The sequence below is a fragment of the Scleropages formosus genome, chromosome 3, assembly GCF_900964775.1.
Source record: "Scleropages formosus chromosome 3, fSclFor1.1, whole genome shotgun sequence".
NCBI classification, from domain to species: domain Eukaryota; kingdom Metazoa; phylum Chordata; class Actinopteri; order Osteoglossiformes; family Osteoglossidae; genus Scleropages; species Scleropages formosus.
In genome coordinates, this window is record NC_041808.1 from 10746187 (window position 1) to 10760111 (window position 13925).

At 44.8% G+C, this 13925-nt stretch overlaps 1 protein-coding gene across 1 annotated transcript in view; it reads right to left on the bottom strand.

The window, feature by feature from the left end:
* The window catches only part of st6galnac3 (ST6 (alpha-N-acetyl-neuraminyl-2,3-beta-galactosyl-1,3)-N-acetylgalactosaminide alpha-2,6-sialyltransferase 3), a 95101-nt gene that overhangs the window by 47460 nt on the left and 33716 nt on the right, over positions 1–13925 (bottom strand). The window contains exon 2 of the mRNA XM_018734638.2: positions 12236–12391. Within this exon, the coding sequence (XP_018590154.1) occupies positions 12236–12391 (156 nt within the window). The remainder of the gene's footprint in view (positions 1–12235; positions 12392–13925) is intronic.

A 13925-nucleotide genomic window follows, 5' to 3' on the forward strand; every position in this document is an offset into this window, starting at 1 on the left:
AGGCTTCGTATTTTACGTAACGCTATATTTTTTCACGAGATACTCCAGGTGTATACGAGCAAATGAAAGGTGATGACGGATTTCAGAACTCAAAGGACCAGAAATGGTTTCCTTCAACATACTTTCAACATGAATCAAACCATGGCAGACAAAGCTTGTACCCTATTTCATCTTAGACTTCTCCACTACACCCTTTCTTGCGCTGCCACACTTTCAGGGAGATGGGCTTACCAAATAGGCAGCAGATTATCACGTGTCGAATGTCTGCATAAACTCCCAGCATTCAGCACTCTCTGGTCTGTCAGAACACATCACACCAAGTAATTTAAAAACCTGCGATTTGGAGAGGATCATCCACAGTGTTCCCCGCGCCATGATCCTGACACTGCCATGGAGACGCACCCTGAAACGGAAGATAACGCATGTCCATTCCGCAGACAGGAAGATTAAGGGGGGGAAAAAAATGCAACTCCAACACACTTTCCAAACTGCCGCTCTTCCGCAAAGACACAGCCTTTGATTTCTGTTTCATTCAGCGACGAGGAAGCGCAGCTTCAGTACTAGGTTCCAGCAACAAACCAATTATTTTCCTGCTTTAGAAAACACACTTTGTGTGCAGTTGCAAACCCTCATTAGTGAACATTCCTTACGAAAATACTAAAAAAAAAAAAAAAAAGTACTGACTTCATTTAAAAGTATTAGAAAAAAAAGACACTAATTGCAGTTTGGCACTGTTTATGCTGACCTCAAACATTTAAAACAATCTTACATTTTGTCACTTTCTCTTTCAGTGCAAACTTCTTCCTAATGATACTTTATGCAAATTCAAAGATCAGGTGGAACCGTAGACCGTTAAAGTAACAGAGAAGCAGAAAGTGAAAAGGGTTCCTCGACAGATAGGCTTCTCCTTCCCTCCTCCTTCCACTCTGACGGATCCACGACAAGGTCGACAGAGAAAGATTCGTCTCAAAGCGGAGCTTCTGTTGGACTTTCGTAAAAGAGCACCTCCCCGAAAGCATCACCCTGCTGTCACAGTCTCCGCCTGATTCCAGAATTAAGTCATCAGTAAAGGTGTGAAGGTTATATTATATATATATACACACATACATAAATATACACTACAGGTCTCATATTCAGCATTATACTTTTACTAGGAGTAAAACAAGGAAAAACATTAAACGCCTTTGTATTGTTAAAGTTTACTGAAACCCTAACGCTGACGGAAATTAGAATCCGCAACATCACCAGGTGCTGTCTGGAAATTTTGTAATATTTTGCAGAGAAATAATGATGAATGTCTATTCAAAAAAAAAAAAAACCACCATATTTTTCATTATGTCATGTTTTTTTAGAACCAGAAATCATTTGCAAGTGAGCTACTGCTTTCATCTGACAGCGTGTAGCTTAACAAGATTTTGCGTTTCCGGAGTCTCGGTGACGGGACGTTAACTTCGGAGACGTGGCAGGTTTTCCTCGGTGACTCTGAAAGCAGGCGGTGCCGTGACAGTAACCGAATGAGACGCATCAGATGAGATCCATCAGGTCTTTGGCCAGCGCTCTTGGCAGCGGCGCTCGTCGGTGACAGTTCCTTACAGCTCATCAGCTCCTTTGTGGACAAAGCTTTCGGTGGAGCACGCCACCTCCGGGCGACAGTTAATCAAAATGGAAACGAGGTCGAGATCGATGGCGACACCACGAAAACAACAGGTCCCGATCCATGTTGCTAAGGGATAATTCAACTTCCTGTCCTGACCTAAGATAATTCTACAGAAGACAATGTGTCATGGCAGCTAAGCGAAACACTTATTCAAGCCCATTCACTTTTTCCCTCTTTATTGTATTTTTGTTTCGATTGTGTTTTTTTTTTTTATTTTACTGTGAACAAAACACCTCTGACAGAGACTGAATATGTATTAGTGAGGTACGTTACATATTTTACAATGCATTGATTTTACAGGGTTGCTCTTTGTGAGAGTGGAAAATGTGCTGATCAACATTTCACCGAGAGCTTGAGAGTACATACCGTATGTCGGATAATGTATGATTTATACAGAAAATGTAAAAATGTACTGAATACATGCTGGCTCATTAGACAAGCACTAGAAAACAATAGCTCTTTGGAGGCCGTGTCTGAATTGGCCTTATACACTGCTTTTTCATAATGTGTTGAGCTTAAAAAAAAATAAATCAATGTAACTAACCCAATGCTATGATACATTAAAATCCATTTGACCTAAACAAATAACATTTAGCAGGAATTCAGGCGAGCGTTTCTGCTTTTGTTTGCAAAAGTTATTTTTGTCTGCTAAGAGCTTTTTAAGTGCCTTCTGGATGCTCCGAATGCACACAGCCTGGGAGTAAATGTACTGTATATATTACCTCTGCACAGAGACGTGTCAGGTGACTTTACACCATGCGGCTACAGATGTCTCCTTTTCGCAGCAATCCGCATCCATTTCAACGAGCAAAAAAAGACAGTGATCATATGAACGGAGCAAAAGTAACGTTACGGTACAGTCCGTAGATTGGGCCGTTGCACTGGTGGGTTGTAAGATAAAAACACCTCCGTAAGTACCATTGGACTCGCAGTGTTGGGAGGCAAAAAAAAAACGTCACAGATCTCCCTGCTGGATGACAAGCAGCACACAGGCAAGAATTAATATTTAAACAGAAGTCACTGACTGGCAAGGAATGGAAATGTTACCCGATAAGAACCCTGCGCACAAAATTCAGTGGAAACAGCCGGCAGAAATTCAGGCATCAGGCCTGGTTACAAACCTCATTAAATACACAGCACAATACAAATGAATAAGTAATAATCACGGTGAGTAGAGCGACAAGCAAAGTCTGTCTGGAAAATAAGAACTTGTTAATGTAGGAATTAGTACTTGGGTGATCTTCCAAAATTACAATGCTGGCGTGTAGCGTCCAATAGCGGTACGGCGATAACACGGGCGCCTCAGCATGGCCTTCGGGCGTAGGTCCCACTTCGGCTCAGGGGGTGCGCGCTTCTCCATGTCTGCAACCCAAAGACGTGCAGAAGACGAGTGCGTGCTCTCCCTTGCTGTGAAAACCGTGGGAGTGCTTGCTATGAGTCATCAGCACTTACCCTATGTAAGGGTGGCCAACCCTGGTCACAGAGCGCTGCAGGGCGTGTGCTATTTCTGTCACGTCAAGGTCTTAATTTCTTTATTACAGCAATTATTCGGGCAGCGCTGCACCTCACCCGTTTCAGGTGTAAACCAGCTGCTAATTAATTTCACAGTACTCCCTGCAGTACTCGCTGAAGTATCGGGACTGACCGCCGGTACCGCAAACACTACAGCGGTTGTGTGAATTTTCCCTCACATTTAATATGAGGACAATTTACTGTCAACATTTACCATCCATAGGAGCAGCAGGTAGCGTAGTGGATAGAGCCATTGCTTCCCATTCAAAAGACCCGAGTTTGAACCTGAGGCATTCCTTCAAAGCGACTTGCAATATTAAGATGGCTACAGTTACTTACCCATTTAGACAGCTGGCTATGATTTTACTGGGGTAATTCAGAGAAAGCCCCTTGGTCGGGGTACTAGTGCTGGAGGTGGGAGTTGAACCTGCGATCTCCATGCTACAACGCATTTCTGAGAAGCTCTTATTCTAATGCTGCAGTCCAGTTTCGTGCTGTCGGAACAGCGAGACCTTAAGTGGAAACAGACAATGTCGTTCGGAGGAAACAAACAACAAGCTTCTGGAAAAAAACCCTGAACAAAACAGAGTGCAAAATGAAGTACGTGCCGTGCGCGGTCAGTTTGGACTCATGAAGTCTATTTGTCAGCAGCGAGACGGAAAGGACCTGAAGTGAATATCATGGTAGGCGAAAATAAGGCCCCTCACAGTTCCAGGTTAGAGGAATGATGGATTTTTTGGGCAATCTGCTGTCAAAATGACTCAGCATGTGCAGTCTGGAACGGTAAAGAATGAACCGGAAAAGCAGGAGCACTTACATGAGGTAAGAACACAAAGTATAAAAATGCTATGGCTTAATTTCTTTATATACCTGTGCATCAACGTGCGATATAATATAAAAATGAAATGGAAACAAAATAAAAAAGGGAAATATGAATGTAAAGTCATAAAGAGCGAATATGGCTCATGAAAGTGTTTTATGACTGCCTCAGGTTCTTTTTGGTTTCCTAGCGTCAGATAAAGACTTGAAAGGCTATCAGACATAATGTTTGGAGAAATCCACCTCTACCACAGTAAATAACGTTATAAAACTCAGAAAAAAAAATCCTGATGCTGTATTTCTAAATGATTTCATATCTGCCTTGCTGTGGCAATGTCTGCACATTAACAAAAAACATATTGAGGTCATTTTGGGTTAACGGGCCTCGTCTGCATAGCAAGCACGGCATATTTTCCCAAAGCACTTATGCAAGGTAAATAAACGCAATAGATGTAAAATATTGCCCCAAAGTGAAGCGATACATCATTTGCATGGACTGCTTCGACTATAGCGGGCCTTCCGCACCTCGCAGACATACTAAAAACCACCATACAAGTTAATAAAACAATGCCCTGTAAACGATACATCATTCGGTGGAAACTGTCGTCATCGCAAATAACGTGACTGTGGGCGAGAGAATCGCGCACAATCTCCGCATGTAATTCCGTCGGAGGGAAGAGTGGAAAAAGAGACTCGCGTGTCTCCAGCGGGTCAGTGAGACAAAACCTGTTGTTCCAAATATCCCGCTGCTAAGATAGTTGTCACGACCCACAGAGACGATACCCCTACGGGCCAGAGGAGGCGCCACTTAGTGCCGCTAGCCCACACCCATGCGCCTGTTCGTAATATGGTAGTTGGTAAGGTATAAAAGGAGCAAGCGACAAAGGATAGTTTGCGGATTCTTAATCGGCGTTTCTCTTGCGCTCTCTTGGCCATCGTTAGGTCCCCGTTTCCTCAGTTTGTTCCATAGGTGTTTGTGTTCCAGTCCCGAGTGTCCGTTCTGTCTGTTCCTGCCTCTTGTTCTCCAGTCCTGATCCAGCGTTCCAGTCCGGTATTTCGTCACACCTCCGTGTTTGAGTCCCACTCACAGGTTCACTTTTCACCTTTGTGAGAATACACTGTGTGTGTGTGTGTGTGTGTGTGTGTGTGTTTCCTTGCCCCATGTTCATCGTTTCACCTCTACACTCTACTTGTATTGTTTGCACCATGTTTGGACGTAACAGCAAAGCGCGTCCCCGTTGGACTCCCGTCCGGATGCTGCACTGCTTTCCCAAATCATCCATGGGGATGGAGAGGAAAGGTGATTTATTGTCAAGCCCGGTTCGGAGAAGGGAAAAACCTTGCGCTTCTTTGTTTTTCTTTATCCGAGAACGCAGGAGGAGGAATGCAGGGACCTTGATTGCTCCGGCGCTCTAAGACCCCACAGCAATAGATGAGACCCTGCATTAATCCCCCCGGCAGGGCGACAGCGAGAAATTCCATTTTCATTTAAGGTGAGGGTTACCGATGAAATCCTGCCCATTTGTTGCCACTCCATGTCCGACAACAAGACAGTGCGCAATTTAAATCCAAGTAAAATGAAAACAAGGTCTGTGTGCGCGCGTATGCGCCGGATCAAATTATTTCATTTCTTATCCAGAACCTTGGCAACAGGTATACTACTTATGGTAATGTTTCGAGGTACGGGTGGAAAAAATCTTTAATAATATTTCAATCGCTTTGATATTTTTGTTTGTATGAACTGCGCTGGAGTGTGAAGAAGAACCGTCAGTCTGAGATGCACAGAGAGGCATCAAAGAAGAGCGGTTTGAAATGATGAGAAAAGAAAAACGCTCGGTAAGGTCACAATGCAACTGTTTCACATAAAGAGAGCGATCAATGAAAACCTACTGTATATGTTCGAGTGCAAGAATATTTCCTTCAGTGATGTCACCGTGATATAACTCACCGTGAAGGAATTGATAAAGACTGATATTGACCATCAAAAGGAGACGCGCTCCCACCGCGCGTCGGCAGGCCGGGGCGCGACTCCGACCGCGTCTTCCGAGCCCTCGGGAGAAAGGAGCTACAGTACGGCGCCAAAACTGGGGAGCATTCTTCTGTTCTTCCTCAGTTCCTCCCGATTCCTATCCCTTCCGATTCACTGCGTTGCAGGATGCAATTTTTCTAGCGGCCGTCTCTCGGAATTGCTTTCAACTCCAGGTGGATTTATATGTGAAATGCAGTCAGATGCAATCAAGATGAAAATTTGGGCCCAACTAGGCAACATCGATATCAGAGGCGGTCTCCTGATGCAAACACATCCATTCTAATGAAGGAGCTGCTCAAGCAGGAGCACCAACCCATCGCTTTCCTCTCTCAACTGGGCTTCAAAAAAAAAGACAACTGGCATAGAGAGGGGGCAGGAGGAGGGGGACAGAAGCTCACGGTTTTTCGGATGGCTGGAGACATTAATAAGGCGGTCCAGAGGAATCGGCGCTGCCTTTTAGCAGCACGCTCTTCTCAAAGAGGCCCACTCGTTCCCAGACCGAGAGCTCTAGGTGGCGAATGAGCTCGGGTCTGCAGCTCTCACCGGCTGGAGATGGAGCACAGGGCTCACGAAACCCGTTTCAGCATTTCTGCATGAAATGAAACATTAATGACTCCGTTTGAGCGAACCGCACGTGGGCGGCTTGGGGACGAGTGGATGTGGAGGCCGGTGGACAGCGGAAGGAAGAAGGAGGAAAGAGCAGAGGAACATGAAGCTGGGAGTTCTCTCTGAAAGCTGCCAATCACTGCTGAAACAGCTGCATGTAACAAAATGGGACAATTTGAAAAAGAAAGGTGCCATTTTCCAAACTCATCTCAATGGAACTGAGGATGCCTCAACTTTACAGCAGCTGGAAAATGAACACAGATAATGAAGACGCCAGGCAGATTTTTTTACACCACCTCTGGTCCTCATGACTCACTGCACATGTTAGTTTAGTTCCATCCATCATCATTAACTAATTGACTGTTGCAGGATAATAGTGACCCAGGGCTTATCAAGGAGGCATAGAGTGTGGGGCAGGGTACACCCTAGAGGGGACAGGAGTCCATCACGGGGCTCTCTCAAACACGTACATTTACATTCATTCATTTAACTGACACTTTTATCCAAAGCAACTTACAGTGTTAAGCTACTTACAATTATTTACCTATTTATACAGCTGGGTCGTTTTTACTGGAGCAATTTATACCTTATATAAGTACAGTGAAACCCCGTTATAACGCGATCATTAGGGTCCATAAAATGTCAGCGCACAAAGAGCGGGGTTGCGCTGAATCGGGGTTTAAGAAAATCAGCGCTCAAACTGACCAAATGTTGACCGAACATCCTACATCGCCCCTATTTTCACCCCGTTTCACCCGTTTTTTGCACATTTGCTTTCTGGCAAGTATATAACCCTTGAATTAAATAATTCTGCAAATCAATGGTTGTTGTTACAGTAGAAATTAAAACACAAATGAATTTTTATTAGATCTTTTTCTTTAAACAACAAAACAATTAGACAACAAAAAGTACTTTGGGGTTAAAACCACACGGTTACATTTACGCAATTTCTAAAAATTCGTTTTGCTCTCATTCTACCCAGAGTTAATTCGATAAAAACATTCAAGAATACACGTACTGTATGTGTAAACGCTACTAACTACGGTGGCGTATCAGCAATAACCATTTACAGCTTATTTTTTAAAAAAGCGATCGAGCGTTCCTTGCTTGAACGTAGCATGTCGCTGGCTGTGAGGGAAATGTAGACTGCTTCTGAGTTGGAGGATTTTTATGTGGTCCACATCCTTGGTCTTCAGCCAATGGAAGCTAAGAGACATTTCAGCATTTCTAACCCACGTGCGCCGTAAGACAATTTGCTAAGTTTGTAAACATTACCAACTTTAAAACTTTTCAACGTAGTTTCTCACATTCCAGAAAGAGCAACCAAAGGGCCCAATGACCCATGGCGCTACATCGAAATTCTCGGTAAATCTGTGTTTTACTGTGCCTTCTGGTACTACAGCCAGATTTGGGAATAAACCTATAACCTCTGGATCTAAAAGCAGCAGTTCTAAGCACTATACTATCACAATCACACACGCACACACAGTAAAGGCAATTTAGAGTGACCAATCCACCAAAAAGGTAAGTTGTCAGGAGGAGAGAGGAGCCCCACACAAACATAGGAAGAGCTTACAAACTCCAGACTGAGCTCATACCCATCACCCCCCACTGACTGTCGACGGTTCTGCCGTAGAGTGTCAGCAGCACCGAATTCCTGGGGATGCACATCACCGATGACCTCTCCTGGACCACCAACGCTGTGTCACTGGCCAAGAAAGCCCAGCAGCGCCTATACCTCCTGTGGAGGCTGAGGAAGGCGAGTGTGCCACCACACATCATGCACACCTTCTACAGGAGCACCACTGAAAGCATCCTGACCAGTTGTATCACCGCATGGTATGGGAACTGCAACGTCTCCGACCTCACGACCATGCAGCGCATAGTGACTACAGCTGGGAAGATCATTAGCACCCCACTCCCTTCCCTGCAGGACATCTACCATGCCCAAAATTGTGGGCGACCCCACACACCCCTCCCGCAGCCTTTTTAGCCTCCTGCCGTCTGGGAAGAGATACAGGAGCATATGAGTCGGCTCCACCAGACTGTGCAACAGCTTTTTCCCTCAGGCTGTCAGAATCCTGAACTCTCTGTACCACCCTTAACCACCAATTACATACCAGAGTCCTGCTGTATTTCTTTAGTACATTCCACATCGACCTACATTAGGTCACACTAATCCTCCTTTCCAAACAATTATTGCACAAAAAAAAACTCTTTTTTTTTGCCCTACCACTTTTAAATCTGTTTGCATTTCTATTTATCATATGGACCACACCACTGCACTTTATTCCATAGTGTTCTTAGTTTATTAGTTAGTTACTGTGAATTGCATTGTAGTAGTGATAGTCTGTGTTGTCCTCTATGTCACACCGTGGACCAGGAGAAAAGCTATTTCACTCCGATGTATGTTCTAAACATATTGTGGAAGTGACAATAAAGCTTACTTTGATTCAGATTGATGCACGAACCCATAGCCTAGGAGAAGTGAGGCACCAGTTCTACCCAATGTACCATCATCAGTTTAGCTGTGCTTTAGCATTTCATTAGGTTCAGAACCGGTCTAAAGCCATGCATTCAGCTCAGGACACCAGACTAGGAATCACTCCTCTGAAGCCTTGGATGTCCCCTTATACAGCTGGTAGCACAGTGGTCAGTGCTGCTGCTTTTGAACCCAGAGGTTGCAGGTTTGAATCCCAGCTGTAACACCTTTGAGTAAGATACTTGGCCTGTTCCAAAAAAAAATACCAAGCTCTCTAAATGGGTAAATAATTGTAAGTCACTCTGGAGAAAAGTGTCAGCTTGTATTGAGAGCAACTCTTCTGAGCTTCTCAGACCCAATGAGTATCTAATCAGTATTAATAAGCGACGTGTCGGTGCGAAGCAGTTTTATTGGCTACGCTCGCTCGCATCACTTTGATATGAAACGTTAATCGCGTTTCCTTTGTCCGGGATTTCTCGAGACAAAAGGGTCGTTGGCAGAAAAGGCATTTCAAAGCAGCCCGTCAAGATTCGTGCCCCCAGTCCTCCCTCACAATCGCGTTTAGCATTCCACCACCTTCACAAAAGAAAATCTCAGGCATATTTGCGCTCTTGGGACTCGGGAACGCTCTGTGTTGCTTCGAGGACGGGAAGATGGAATTCAGATGAGGAACGCACACTCTCCCTTACGGGAGACTGGGGTCAGACGGCAAGGCACTTCCCCGTTTGCATCATTTCTGCAAAGCAAAGAGAGACATCCCGTGGGCACCAAAAGCCATTTGTACACACATCACTCCGCGACGGCTGTTTAATGTGTATGAAACTAATATTGAAACCAGGGGCTCTTCGTCTGTTAATATGATCCGAGAAACCTGGCTGTGCTAATAGTTCTCTGGAGACACAACCTCCTCCTTCCATCATCCCGTCCAATCGCACCTCCCCCAAACAGGGTGTTTTCACGTAGGAAGTTTGAGAATGATACACAGAACCAGGTAGTCAATGGAACATAAAAATACACATTCTTATTAATTCAGCACTTTTAATTTCAAGCGATATGAAGCTACTGCATTACTTACTCATTTGTAGAGCTGAGTAATTTTCATTGTATTAATGTATTAATCCATAAGACCTGATCACTTGCTACGCCCCATCCAGACCTGGTACGCTCCTCCACCTCTGCCGGCTTGGTAGTCCCACGCACAAACAGTCCAAAATCAAAAGCACAAAGATTTTCGCTTGTGGCTCTGATGTGGTGGAATGACCCCCCATCTCTCTCTACATGCAAGAAGCCTTTCAAAACCTACCTCTTTCTAACTCACTACCCCCCTGGTCTCGGAAATGCTCGATAAATGTATACATGTTTGTTCCGTTCAATAATTTTTAATAATTTGTTTAATAATGGAAAAGCCTATATGCGGCTACTTGTGTAATACATACTGATTTTTACGGTGGTATGTGACAAATTGAACGTTGTCAAAACTCATGAGCCTGCAAACCTCCTCCTGTTGATATAATACACTTTTTTAAATTGTTCTCCGAGACGTATGTCGCTTTGGAGAAAAGCATCTGCTAAATAAATAAATTCAAACGTAAGTACCATGAATAAGGGTACTACAACAACAGGAGTGGGATTCGAACCCAGATCCTTCAATTGCACGGTGGCTGTGATCACTACACCTCTTGCTATTCTCTACAATAAACAATGCTAGAGTTCCCAAGGGTTTCGGTGGACCACTATGCCAGTGCAGCTTGGAATGACGGAGGACAGACTGTGTTGACGGACACCGGAGTCCAGCTACACAGTGTTACGGAAGGGTGTGTGGGTGGGGGGTCATTCCCCATTTGGTCTGTCCAGGGTGCAAGCCCATTGCAGCAGGCAGGCTTTCCACATCAATTAAAGGCCGGGTCATTGGCTGGAGCACGTGGGTCGCGGAGGTGTGCTGACCGCACTACAAAGCAGTCAGGAGGAGGGCGAGAGTTGTCATTAGTATGGGGGACGCAGAGGGGCCTCGTCGCAGGCCCAGGACACGTTCCCCCGGTGGAAGCGGCTGAAGACATTCACTGTGGGGGGTTTGTACAAAACAGCGGATGGGCCACGCTCTGTTAAATGCATTGTGGGAATGCAGCTCCCACTCTGCCACTGTGTGTAGAGGGAGAAACATTACATCTAACTTTTAATAAAAGGAGCCATATTCTGGTTTCGTTTATAGTTTCTAATAATATACAGAGCTGTCATGAGACCCAGGAGAATCATTTTTCATGCACGCACCCTGTAACAAAATGTGCGCTTGCTGAAATTTGGCTACCAACTCAGAAAAGTTCTTAAAAAATAGCTACAGTCTCAAATGACAGTGATGGAAAAAAAAAAAAGACAAAAAAAACATAAATCCTAAAATAATACATTTCTACCGCCAATCATTATATTGCAGCTGTCAGCATTTCTCTTTTTAAAAATGCAAAGACACAGTCCACCTTTTTTTGGGGTGAATTTAAAAGTTCATATGAAACAGCCCTTTCAGTGCAAAATGGGTGTTCGCCCTGCAATATGTACTTAGTGCCCGTTTACATAGCGCACACACACACACTTTCTGAACTGCTTGTCCCAGACAGGGTTGCGGGGAACTGGAGCCAAACCCGGCAACACATGGCGTAAGGCCGGAGGGGGAGGGGACACACGCAGGACAGGAGGCCAGTCCGTCGCAAGGCACCCCAAGAGGGACTCGAACCCCAGACCCACCGGAGAGCAGGACCCAGTCTAACCCACTGCACCACTGCGCCCCCTGTCTTTTACATAGCAGATTATTGTTATTAAAACAGGCCAAAAATATCTATGGTTTACTGCGAAAGCAAACATTAATTCAACCCATTTTTCTTGTAAAATGTTAAATGAATGTGTCAACAATGGAAAATCAATTTGCTTTTTATTACTGCATCACTCTAAAAATCCAGTAGCAATAAAAGTGGTAATAAGTGCTGCTGATCAGTGTGGAGGGAATGAGTAGCGCACACTTCAGCGGATGCTGTAACCCCGGGACACCCCCACCGAGCTCCTGCTCCTCCACTGCTCATCCCACCCCCCGAAATACTCTTGTCACACTGCGGCCCTCCCTCGCCGACCGCCCAACACTCACCTCCTGGTCCGGGATGCTGACGTACCCGGAGTGGGCCTTGGATGGCTTGTGCTGACCGAACACCAGCTGCAGCAGGAAACACGTTTTTTCAGTGTAGTTCACCATGACAAAGACCGAGACGGCCACGGTCAGGACGGTTGCGATGACATACTTCCTCTGAATGGGGGGAGAAGAAAGGAGAGCAGCAATGAGATTGAGACCCACAGCTGTGGACAGGGACCTGCTCACAGTCAACCAGGTCCACCGATAACCATCCTCCTTAAAATAAAGAGGTGCTGGAAACCAGGATGAGGAGATAACAAATTGATCGCTTCTATTGAATAAATTATCAGCGTTTGTCTCAACTCCAAGCTCTGCCTTAATGCGCTCCATTCCGTACAATATTTCCATTTCCATACTTCAGAAGGGAAAATATTGTGGTTCATGTGACAGAGTCGCAATTTCTCATTTACAAGATGGGAACGGGTAGCTTTTGATGCTGAGCCGGGGAATCGGAATTCCTCAATCTAGGAGAGATAAAGTAATCACCTTCATCAGCCTCTGTGTTTCCTGGAGCACAAAGAGCAAGGCCCGGAATATTCCCTCTCTCCGCTTAATGTAAAACAGCAAGGCTACAATTTTGCGGAAGCCAAAGCAAATTGCAAAGATGAATAATACCACGGTAAGAGAGACTGGGGCAAAAAAAAAAAAAAAAAAAAAAAAAGGGCACAAGTGTACTTCTCTGTCTATTTATGAAAAACACACGAGGAGCAGCTTCAGGAACGGAATTTGGGAAACAACTTATACAAATACAGGCACACAGGAAGAGATGGTAGTGTAGAGGTTACAGTTACAGCCTTTGGATCCAAAAAGTACAGGTTTGAGCCTCACCTCCAGCTGTAGGACCCTTGAGCAAAGTACTTACCCTAAATTGCTCTAGTAGAATTACCCAGCTGTATAAATGGTTAAACAGTTGTAACCTTAATGTTGTAAGTTGCTTTGGATAAAAGCCTCAGCTAAATGAATAGATGTAACTTGTGCCATAAGTTTACACTTGAAACACACAGTAATGCTCACATTTACCCCAAAATTGATGTAAATATAGCCCTTGAAAAGTATGACACCACCACCATACCACCCTCACTCTGAACTGGTGCAGTTCAAACTACCCAGCTGTAGGCTGAATGGGTAAACAACAATCGTTAGCTTAGTAGACACCTGAACATCGCATGCTGCTTTCGACAAAGGTGTCGGCTAAATAACACGTGAATGGCAATGTGAAAGCTAAAAAAAAGTAATCACACCAATACAATGACTGTGCAGGTTCACAAGGTCTGGGAAAAAGTAAACTCGCTAATTAGAACATTTTGAAATCAGTGTAACTTGGATTCATAGTCTGATAAACACACATTATGTATACAGTAAATAAGTATAAATAGAAAAAATATACAGTAGCAGCAAGGAAGTAGAGCGCTGAGGACCGGCGGCGAAACTGCCAGCCTCTGCCGAGCCAAGTATCGTCCAGGATGTTCGCCAGATCGCCCACAACAGACAGAATGCATCATCGAGAGCAGCACCTCTGACCCCGACGTGGGGGGCAGCCTTTGGTTTTACCCACATCTCCACTCACAAACATGGACCGGCCATGCGGAGACGCACCTTCCTTCGCTGAGCTGCACCATGTCTACCGGGAATTTTTTTTTTTTTAAAA